This window comes from Bubalus kerabau, chromosome 4 (assembly GCF_029407905.1).
Source record: "Bubalus kerabau isolate K-KA32 ecotype Philippines breed swamp buffalo chromosome 4, PCC_UOA_SB_1v2, whole genome shotgun sequence".
Classification (NCBI taxonomy): Eukaryota; Metazoa; Chordata; class Mammalia; order Artiodactyla; family Bovidae; genus Bubalus; species Bubalus kerabau.
Window position 1 is genome coordinate 144254102 of NC_073627.1, and position 12301 is coordinate 144266402.

Consider the following 12301-nt stretch of genomic DNA (forward strand, 5'->3'; position numbering starts at 1 on the left):
GTCACAAAGAGTCGGACACGACTGAGCGACTGATCTGATCTTGCTTTCTAAGAAGGAACATACAGGCTTAAGTACTTAAGAGTAACATCAGGTAGTATCAAAGAAAGCTGAATACAAAGTACGGAGTTCAGAATTGATGTGGGTTTAGGTAAAGATTTGAGAGTCAACAATTTACAGTTAGGATAATGTCACTGGGGAAAACAGAATAAAAGAAGAGAAGAAAGAGAAGGCAGAACTTGGCGGAACAATACTAATAAAAAGAATAGGAAGAACAGACCCACAAATGAGAGAGAAAAAAATTGGTCAGAAAATTAACCAGGGAAAAAGCATATCAGGAATTAAAGAAAAAAAATTTCAAGGAAAGACTGGTAAGCATTAGAAGACAGCAATTTAGATTTTAAAACCCTTTCTTTTAATCCAAGTGTCTAAAAATCTAAAAAAGTGTCCATTAAATTTGGCAAGCTAAGAGGTCAATGGTGACTTTATCAAGGGAACTGATGGGGGCAAGAAATAGAGCACAGCAAACTTAAGTGAAAGAGAAATACAGGCAGAAAACAGAATATATCTTTTCGAAAAATAGCTGAGAAAGAAAAAGAAAGGTGGTAGTGGGATTCTCCTGCTTTTAAACACGCTGCAGATGCTGCTGCTAATTCGCTTCAGTTATGTCCGACTCTGTGTGACCCCAGAGACGGCAGCCCACCAGGCTCCCCCATCCCTGAGATTCTCCAGGCAAGAACACTGGAGTGGGTTGCCATTTCCTTCTCCAATGCATGAAAGTGAAAAGTGAAAGTGAAGTCGCTCAGTTGTGTCTGACTCTTCGCGACCCCATGGACTGCAGCCTACCAGGCTTCTCCGTCCATGGGATTTTCCAGGCAAGAATACTGGAGTGGGGTGCCATTGCCTTCTTCGTTGAAACATGGGACAGACCTTAATGAAAACACACAGAAAAAAAAAAGCCAAATATACAGGGTAAACAGAATAACTGATGGAGAAAAGTAACTATGATAGGAGGGGATGGGAATGAAATAAGCAATAAAGGGACAAATTAATTAAAAGTTTCTGTGGGCTTTAATTTCTTTGCCTATAAAATGAGAGAAGAGGGACTTCCCTAGTGGTCCAGTGGTTAAAACTCCATGCTTCCAATGCAGGGGCCCCAGGTTCACTCCCGGCTCAGGCAACTAGATCCCACATGCCCCAACTAACAGTTAACATGCCACATCTAAGATCCAGCACAGCCAAATAAATAATATTAAAAAAAAAAAAAAAAATTGAGGGAAGAGATTTACCCCAATAATACACTAAATAATTTCATCCTAATCTTTCTCGATTGTTCATGTTAATCAATTTTCCATCTAAAACTCATCTGCCTCAACCAAAAGAGAAACATTTAGCCCAAGATGTGTTTAAATCAAACATTAAAGAGAGAGAGAGAGAATGTGAATCAATGCCATGACCTAAATGTTGTTTCCAACATAACTGGCACAGTAGAGCTATCAATAAATTACTAAAAAACTTCTCCTGGAAGTGAAAGAAAATATGAGCCTCGATACATGAAAACTGTATAAGGATTAATTACACAACTTATCATGTCATTATTCACATTTTGCTGTCAGGTTTTTGTTCCAACCTTGTGTATATTATAAACTCACATTTATTATTGTAAAATTTTTAACAATGCATCGTGAAATTCTGAGTGAAGAATTAATAGGTGAATTTTATGCAGATACTTTCTCTGAATGTCCAAGTGATATACATGCTACCGTCTCAGAAGATGACAGTTCTTTAGAATACAGTTCTGATTCAGATGATGTGAATATTAGACCAACAAAAAGAAAACTGTAGTGACTGATTCTGATACAGAAAGTGAAAATAACACTCACAGTGCTGGAAGACTTCACAGGTGTGTCAGGTGTAACTACTCAATGCGATAAACTGCAAAGTATTAGTAAAATAACAGAACTAATTTTTGGCTACCCAAAATAAAAATTGCTGGTCACAGGTTTTAGTCTCTGCCAAAAGTTCCCCAGTCAATAACGAATTAAAATGTCATTTCAAGGTATTATACTTGTCATACAACTTAGGAACGGAAAGAAGCACTAAGCCATTTATCTATCTAATTCAACTTCTGTTAGCTTCAGATCACTCTATTCCCCAACTAAACCTTCCTAAGAACCTCAGTGTAAAAACTAATATAAGAAAAGTAGTTTTGGCTGATGCAGAAGATCCTTAACTACCGGGCTTGCATCAGGCCTTTCTGTGTGAGTTTAGAACAGTTAGAAAATCACTAATGCAATCTGATCCTTTCGTTTTACAAAGGAGAAAATCGTGTTCAGGGCGTTAGCTTATGATCAACAACTAATCTTTTCCAGAGTCAATTATGTGGTGGTCAAATCAGGTACACATACAGTACATCTCTTTCAGTAAAAAGAAATGTGCCACTTACTGATCACTTATTATATATAAATGTAACCTAAGCAAGCACATCTGTATTCCCAAATATCCCCTTAATAATTACAATTACAGAAATAAGCTAGAGAAGTTTTTGTCATTGCTAAAGTGACTTAATGTTTAACTGTCATCTTATTTAAAACTATCCTGGGAAAAAGGAAATTTGTTTTTTATCCTTATGAAAAATGACTAAAGATACTTACCTAAACCAAAAGGGTTGCTAGTGGCAGAACCAGACGTGGAGTTACTACTAGGAGCTGATGATGTGGTAGCACTGGTTCCACTGGCATTTGTTTGTTGAGCTGAATGATCCTGAGGCCTAGGAGAAATAATTTACACCATAATATAAACATTGGAGCAAATTATTTTCAAAAGGAGCTGTAAAATTCCAACAGGATCAAATAAAGATTTTAAACCAACTCGAATTATCGTAAAGTATATATGCTGAGAAAATTAAGCACAAGGAACATGAATATAAACTAATATAGTAAAATCCCATGAAATGCAAACAATACTTCAATTGCCCCTCAAGTACTGCTGCTGCTGCTGCTAAGTCGCTTCAGTCGTGTCCGACTCTGCGTGACCCCAGAGACGGCAGCCCACCAAGCTCCCCCGTCCCTGGGATTCTCCAGGCAAGAACAATGGAGTGGGTTGACATTTCCTTCTCCAATGCATGGAAGTAAAAAGTGAAAGTGAAGTCACTCAGTTGTGTCCAACTAGCGACCCCATGGACTGCAGCCTACCAGGCTCCTCCGCCCATGGGATTCTCCAGGCAAGAGTACTGGAGTGGGGTGCCATTGCCTTCTCTACCTCAAGTACACTTGTCGTAAATATTTCATAAAAAGCATTCATAAACATAAAAAATGTCATAAACATTTCAATCATATTGATTGTCTAAGAGAGGGAGACAGATCACCTCACAGAAAAGAATTAATGACTGATGACAATCACAAAGCCTGACTGTATAAGCAATTTTTAATCTATCTCCTAAGTTCTTAAGGACTGGGGAGCAGTTTTACTCAGAACTAAAAATGCTGAAAGGAAAAAAAAGACTTGACCAAAGAAGACTGCAAAATCAATACAAATAATAACTCATTATTACTTAATATCAAGCAAAAAATAAGGCGAGTTTATTAGAAAACCTTTCCGTCTGACACCAGTGAAGAGTTCTGAATCTCACTTAGTCTGAATGATGATAAAATACCATATCCAAGTAAGAATATGTCTAAGGAAGCTCTAAGGAGCTCTTTCACTAAGTAGAAAATAATTCTAAATGAAAAGAAAATATACCAATTTAATGGGTGATATTTTTTCTTATTGGTACACAAATAAAAGTATCTCTTAAGAACTGAATAGTGCCTTAGATTTAATGAAATATGGTTACTAATTTGTGGTTTGCAAAGATGAATCACACCTCTAATCTTTGTCCAAAATTCTGAGACCAAAAAACACAGCTCAAAACATTAATTTGGTTGTTCTGTAATTCAAGTAATATAATAATAATGATGATGAACATTCTAAAATATCAAATGTGTAAGTATTAGCATTACCGAATCATACTGGCTTTTTAAAAAACATCTGGTTATCAACAGCAGCAAATAAATGAATTTTAATCTATTTACACATTAATGACAGCAAATCATTTAAAGGCAAGACTGGTTATTTTTAAAAGGGAATTATAAACATTTATTCATGGTTTACAGCTAAAATGTTTCTAAAAACTTACCTGTTTTGTGTTTTGATGACAAGGTGAACAGTAAGTCCATCGTGAATTCCATGCTGACTCAAAGTATCTTGATCTTTTAAAATTTTTCCAGCAAATATCAACACAAGTTGGTCGGTATGTGATTTGAAACGTTTAGAGATTTCTTCCTTGAACTAAGTAAGAATAAAATAAATATGTATTATAGATATTTACATAGCATTATCCAGTCTAGTTTCTAGAAGAAGTACTTCAAAAAGCCCCCAATTACTGATACTACAATAACTCAAACAGTATGAAGACATATCCTTTCTGTGTCCGTATCTTGATCTTAGTGGGAAATGAGTATTACCATTTCACTCATCTCTAATGCAAACGTTTTATTACAGATGCATATATCCTATATTCAAAGCCTAATAATCCACTTCTTTGTCATAGCCTTATTCAATTTTACATCAATGGTACTAAATGCTGTTCAAGCTACACATAGCTCTTATCAAGTTTACAATATTCCTTTCCTCATATTTCCATCTCAAATTCTGCTCCTTTCTACTTCAATATAGAGAAAGCCAACCTCTTATTATTGACTTAGGCAAAGTATTCGTAAAACGTAATTAGGAAGAAGCCAAGAAAGGCTTCCTGGGGAGGAGAATAAAATGCAGAAACATACAACAGAAGAGTGTGTCATACTACTGGACTACCCAAAAACTTCATTTGAGTTTTTCCATAATATCTTGCAGAACAGCCAGAACAAACTTTCTGGCCAAACCAAGATAAGAAAAGTTTACTTATTCTATGCTAGATAAGTTTCTCACACTTTCACCAAAATCACCTATATACTTAGGTTTTACTCCACTGTTGAAGTCAGAAAATCTCAGGGTGGGTAAAGAAATTCAAAGAATCCCATCATACCACAATGCCCTACACAAATTATCTCAATAGACAATAACATTATCATCAAGGCAATGTTTTGGAAATATAAGGGGTATTTCTGGTTGTCACAATAAGTGGAAAGACACGTTAAATAATATCTAACATTTTCTTCCAGGGGTAGGAGAAGAGATGTAGAGGAATACAAATATAAAGCAAGATAGATCATACGTCAATCATTGTCAGAGGTGAACCAAAATTCATCACATTCTATCTTTGTGTATAAATGAAATTTTCCATAACCAAGTTACAACACTCAATCTAACTTTTATTTAAAAACCATAATGTGAAATTATACTGCAGTAAATATTTCAGACCTGTACCATCTGAACTTTCCTTCCTTTGAAAATATATGATATATAACCCTTTTATATTGAATGGTTTGCCTTGGAAACGAACAGAGATCATTCTGTCGTTTTTGAGATTGCATCCACGTACTGCATTTCGGACTCTTTGTTTCCAAGGCAAACCATTCAACATCACAGTAATCCAAGTCTATGCCCCAACCAGTAACGCTGAAGAAGCTGAAGTTGAACGGTTCTATGAAGACCTACAAGACCTTTTAGAACTAACACCCAAAAAAGATGTCCTTTTCATTATAGGGGACTGGAATGCATAAGTAGGAAGTCAAGAAACACCTGGAGTAACAGGCAAATGTGGCCTTGGAATACGGAATGAAGCAGGGCAAAGACTAATAGAGTTTTGCCAAGAAAATGCACTGGTCATAACAAATGTGCTCTTCCAACAACACAAGAGAAGACTCTATACATGGACATCACCAGATGGTCAACACTGAAATCAGATGGATTATATTCTTTGCAGCCAAAGATGGAGAAGCTCTATACAGTCAGCAAAAACAAGACCAGGCACTGCTTGTGGCTCAGACCATGAACTCCTTATTGCCAAATTCAGACTTAAATTGAAGAAAGTAGGGAAAACCACTAGACCATTCAGGTATGACCTAAATCAAATCCCTTATGATTATACAGTGGAAGTGAGAAACAGATTTAAGGGACTAGATCTGATAGATAGAGTGCCTGATGAAGTATGGAATGAGGTTCGTGACATTGTACAGCAGACAGAGATCAAGACCATCCCCATGGAAAAGAAATGCAAAAAAGCAAAATGACTGTCTGGGGAGGCCTTACAAATAGCTGTGAAAAGAAGAGAAGCGAAAAGCAAAGGAGAAAAGGAAAGATATAAACATCTGAATGAAGAGTTCCAAAGAATAGCAAGGAGAGATAAGAAAGCCTTCTTCAGAGATCAATGCAAAGAAATAGAGGAAAACAACAGAATGGGAAAGACTAGAGATCTCTTCAAGAAAATTAGAGATACCAAAGGAACATTTCATGCAAAGACGGGCTCGATAAAGGACAGAAATGGTAGGGACCTAACAGAAGCAGAAGATATTAAGAAGAGATGGCAAGATTACACAGAAAAACTGTACAAAAAAGATCATCATGACCCAGATAATCACGATGGTGTGATCACTGACCTAGAGCCAGACATCCAGGAATGTGAAGTCAAGTGGGCCTTAGGAAGCATCACTACGAACAAAGCTAGTGGAGGTGATAGAATTCCAGTTGAGCTATTCCAAATCCTGAAAGATGATGCTGTGAAAGTGCTGCACTCAACATGCCAGCAAATCTGGAAAACTTAGCAGTGGCCACAGGACTGGAAAAGGTCAGTTTTCATTCCAATCCCCAAGAAAGGCAATGCCAAAGAATGCTCAAACTACCACACAATTGCATTCATCTCACACGCTAGTAAAGTAATGCTCAAAATTCTCCAAGCCAGCAATATGTGAACCGTGAACTTCTTGATGTTCAAGCTGGTTTTAGAAAAGGAAGAGGAACCAGAGATCAAATTGCCAACATCCACTGGATCATGGAAAAAGCAAGAGAGTTCCAGAAAAACATCTATTTCTGCTTTATTGACTATGCCAAAGCCTTTTACTGTATGGATCACAATAAACTGTGGAAAATTCTGAAAGAGATGGGAATACCAGACCACCTGATCTGCCTCTTAAGAAATCTGTATGCAGGTCAGGAAGCAACAGTTAGAACTGGACATGGAACAACAGACTGGTTCCATATAGGAAAAGCAGTACGTCAAGGCTATATACTGTCACCCTGTTTATTTAACTTATATGCAGAGTACATCATGAGAAATGCTGGACTGGAAGAAACACAAGCTGGAATCAAGATTGCCGGGAAAAATATCAATAACCTTAGATATGCAGATGACACCACCTTTATGGCAGAAAGTGAAGAGGAACTCAAAAGCCTCTTGATGAAAGTGAAAGTGGAGAGTCAAAAAGTTGGCTTAAAGCTCAAAATTCAGAAAACGAAGATCATGGCATCCGGTCTCATCACTTCATGGGAAATAGATGGGGAAACAGTGGAAACAGTGGCTGACTTTATTTTTCTGGGCTCCAAAATCACTGCAGATGGTGACTGCAGCCATGAAATTAAAAGACGCTTACTCCTTGGAAGGAAAGTTATGACCAACCTAGATAGCATATTCAAAAGCAGAGACATTACTTGGCCAACAAAGGTTCGTCTAGTCAAGGCTATGGTTTTTCCAGTGGTCATGTATGGATGTGAGAGTTGGACTGTGAAGAAGGCTGAGCGCCAAAGAATTGATGCTTTTGCCCAAGAATTGATGCTTTTGAACTGTGGTGTTGGAGAAGACTCTTGAGAGTCCCTTGGACTGCAAGGAGATCCAACCAGTCCATTCTGAAGGAGATCAGCCCTGGGATTTCTTTGGAAGGAATGATGCTAAAGCTGAAACTCCAGTACTTTGGCCACCTCATGCAAAGAGTTGACTCATTGGAAAAGACTCTGATGCTGGGAGGGGTTGGGGGCAAGAGGAGAAGGGGACGACAGAGGATGAGATGGCTGGATGGCATCACTGACTTGATGGACGTGAATCTCAGTGAACTCCAGGAGTTGGTGACGGACAGGGAGGCCTGGCGTGTTGCGATTCATGGGGTCGCAAAGAGTCGGACACGACTGAGCGACTGATCTGATCTGATATGAACCCTTGTATATAAGATAAGCAATTTTAAAATAGGAAAATCTTTGCTAAAGCACCAGTAGCACAATATTTTATATAAAAAGATTAAGTCCAATCATGAATTAACCATTCTCATATTATTAAGCATTTCATTTCTCTCTTTGGCAGCTGTTAGAAATAATAAGGTAATATGCATAGCACATAGTTTTACAAGAATTGAATGAGAATGTATGTAAAATTCAAGCATCAGGTACATAAGGTAGTTTAATAAACAGTAGCTACTACAAGGCCAGCTCTTTAAACCTCAGTAACTGAAGATGACTTTTAATCCTATTTCAGATACAGAAACAGACGGGGGTTCAATATGCTCCTCTCACAGTGACAGCTAATCAACTGTCAGGTTAAGATTGAAATTGGAGCCCCTGGTGGCAGAGATGGTAAAGAGTCTGCCTGCAGTGTGGAGACTCGGGTTCGATCCCTGTGTTGGGAAGATCCCCTGGAGAAGGAAATGGCAACCCACTGCAGTATTCTTGCCTGGAGAATCCCATGGATGGAGGAGCCTAGCAGGCTACAGTCCATGGGGTGGGAAAGAGTCGGACACGACTGAGCAACTTCACTTTCACTTTTCTTTTTCAAGCTTGAAAACTAGGTTTGACTTTAAGAACCAATCGTCGCCAGTCCAGGTTCGATGCACGATACTGGATGCTTGGGGCTGGTGCACTGGGACGACCCAGAGGGATGGTATGGGGAGGGAGGAGGGTTCAGGATGGGGAACACATGTATATCTGTGGCAGATTCATTTCGATATATGGCAAAACCAATAAAATATTGTAAAGTTAAAAAATAAAAAAAAAAAAGCAAAGGAGAAAAGGAAAGATATACCCATTTGAATGCAGAGTTCCAAAGAATAGCAAGGAGAGATAAGAAAGCCTTCCTCAGCAATCAATGCAAACAAATAGAGGAAAACAACAGAATGGGAAAGACTAGAGATCTCTTCAAGAAAATTAGAGATACCAAGGGAACGTTTCATGCAAAGATGGGCTCGATAAAGGACAGAAATGGTATGGACCTAACAGATGCAGAAGATATTAAAAAGAGGTGGCAAGAATACACAGAAGAACTGTACAAAAAAGATCTTCACCACCCAGATAATCACAATAGTGTGATCACTCACCTAGAGCCAGACACCCTGGAATGTGAAGTCAAGTAGGCCTTAGGAATCATCACTATGAACAAAGCTAGTGGAGGTGATGGAATTCCAGTTATTTCAAATCCTGAAAGATGATGCTTTGAAAGTGCTGCACTCAATATGCCAGCAAATTTGGAAAACTCAGCAGTGGCCACAGGACTGGAAAAGGTCAGTTTTCATTCCAATCCCAAAGAAAGGCAATGCCAAAGAATGCTCAAACTACCACACAATTACATTCATCTCACACACTAGTAAAGTGATGCTTAAAATTCTCCAAGCCAGGCTTCAGCAATACGAGAACTGTGAATTTCCAGATCTTCAAGTTGGTTTTAGAAAAAGTAGAGGAACCAGAGATCAAATTGCCAACATCCGCTGGATCATCGAAAAAGCAAGAGAGTTCCAGAAAAACATCTATTTCTGCTTTATTGACTATGCCAAAGCCTTTGACTGTGTGGATCACAATAAACTGTGGAAAATTCTGAAAGGGATGGGAATACCAGACCACCTGACCTGCCTCTTGAGAAATCTGTATGCAGGTCAGGAAGCAACAGTTAGAACTGGACATGGAACAACAGACTGGTTCCAAATAGGAAAAGGAGTACATCAAGGCTGTATATTATCACCCTGCTTATTTAACTTATATGCAGAGTACATCATGAGAAACGCCGGGCTGGAGGAAGCACAAGCTGGAATCAAGATTGCTGGGAGAAATATCAATAACCACAGATATGCAGATGACACCACCCTTATGGCAGCAAGTAAAGAAAAACTAAAGAGCCTCTTAATCAAAGTGAAAGAGGAGAGTGTAAAAGTTGGTTTAAAGCTCAACATTCAGAAAACTAATTTCATGGCATCCAGTCACATCACTTCATGGCCAATAGATGGGGAAACAGTGGCTGACTTTATTTTTCTGGGCTCCAAAATCACTGCAGATGGTGACTGCAGCCATGAAATTAAAAGACACTTACTCCTTGGAAGGAAAGTTATGAACAACCTAGACAGCATATTAAAAAGCAGAGATATTACTTTGCCAACAAAGGTCCATCTAGTCAAGCCTATGGTTTTTCCAGTAGTCATATGTGGATGTGACAGTTGGACTATAAAGAAAGCTGAGTGCAGAGAATTGATGCTTTTGAACTGTGGTGTTGGAGAAACTCTTGAGAGTCCCTTGAACTGCAAGGAGATCCAACCAGTCCATCCTAAAGGAAGGACTGATGCTGAAGCTGAAACTCCAATACTTTGGCCACCTCATGGGAAGAGCTGACTCATCTGAAAACACCCCGATGCTGGGAAAGACTGAAGGCAGGAGGAGAAGGGGACGACAGAGGATGAGATGGTTGGATGGCATCACCGACTCAATGGACATGGGTTTGGGTGGACTCCAGGAGCTGGTGATAGACAGGGAGGCCTAGCATACTATGGTTCATGGGGTTGCAAAGAGTCAGACACGACTGGGTGACTGAACTCAGATTAACTATACTCTGTGCTAAGTCACTTCAGTCACCCATTTCTGGTGTACAATGGCTTTTTAGTATATTCACAGATTTCATCCAACCATCACCATGGTCAATTTTGAAATTTTCATGTTCTCAAAAAGAAACCAGTACCTTTTAGTTATGACCTTCCTATCCCCCCATCACTCCAAACCATAAGAAACCACTAATTGGGGAGTTCCCTGGCGGGCCAGTGGTTAGCACTTGGCAATTTCACTTAACACGTTTGAAAGGTGCATGCATGTTGTGGTATGTATCACTACTTTATCCCTTTTTATGGCCAAACATTCTAATGTATGAATATACAACATTTTGTTTATCCATCAATTGATGGGCACTTGGGCTGTTTCCACCTTTGGGCTATTATGAATAATGTTGCTATAAACTGAATGGGGAAGATCCCCTGGAGAAAGAAAACAGCAATCCACTCCAACATTCTTGCCTGGGAAATCTCATGGACAGAGGAGGCTGGCAGGCTACAGCCCACGGGGTCCTGAAAGAGTCAGACATGACGCAGTGACTAAACAACAACAAGTGTTTTATGTACAAGGTTTCCTGTGGACATGTGACTGCATTTCTCTTGGATATATACTCAGATGCAGAATTAAATTACTGTTAATTCTTAATCACTTGAGGAAGCACCAGAGCCTTATCCTAAGTCTTTAGTGGCTATTACTATTGTACAATCCTACCAGCGGTGTATAAGGTTCTAATCTCTCCACACTGTCACCAATATTTATTACCTGTTTTTAATAGCCACCCTAGTAGATGTACTGTAGTTTTGATTTGCATTCCCCTGACAACTAATGACATTGAGCATCTTTTCGTGTGCTTATATTTTTGGACAACTTTATTCACATCCTTTGCCCATTTTTTAATTGGGTTATTTGCCTTCCTATTACTGAGCTATAAAAATTATATATTCTAGATATGTCTCTTAATCAGAATACGATCTGGAAGAAGAAACATTTTAAGGCACGAACTCATAAAATACAAGAAATTGAGACTTTTTGGTTTTAACTAGAACAAGGTTTTGATCCTAAACATCCAATGGACCCAGGAGAACTGAATCCTCAACTGGCAATACAGAAAACCAAGCTAATACAATCCCCATAATCTATCCCCACAATCTACAGAATTCCTAGAAGACTCAATATGGTACCACCAGGGGCTGAGAACAGGGTATAAGGTGACAGATGCTGAAGGACTAAAATAGGGGATTTGAAAGTCAAAGCAGACACATCTTCACTGCATGCTAAGCAAGCAATCGTCCCTCCCCAAACCCAACAAAAAGAAGGATTTTTTTTCCTTTGGAAGGAGAACAGGGTCTCTAGACTAAAGAACATACTACACACCGAGAACAGGAGTACAGCACTAAAACAAGAAGATTAAGTCAACAGAGACATACTAGATGCTTAGCCTCTCCCCATTCCCCTCACGGCTATCAAACGGCATACTGACGTCTGGACTTTCAACATCCAAGCATAAAAATAATAATATACAATGTCTCCAAGGAAAATC

The 12301-nt window shown here is 38.8% G+C and overlaps 1 protein-coding gene across 2 annotated transcripts in view; it reads right to left on the reverse strand.

Annotated features, from left to right (window-relative positions):
* Window positions 1–12301, reverse strand: part of UBQLN1 (ubiquilin 1) — a 59097-nt gene that overhangs the window by 19564 nt on the left and 27232 nt on the right. For both annotated transcript variants that reach the window (XM_055578908.1, XM_055578907.1), the window contains exons 2-3: window positions 4175–4326; window positions 2652–2767 (exon numbers count right to left, since the gene is read on the reverse strand). In XM_055578908.1, the coding sequence (XP_055434883.1) occupies window positions 2652–2767; window positions 4175–4326 (268 nt within the window). The remainder of the gene's footprint in view (window positions 1–2651; window positions 2768–4174; window positions 4327–12301) is intronic.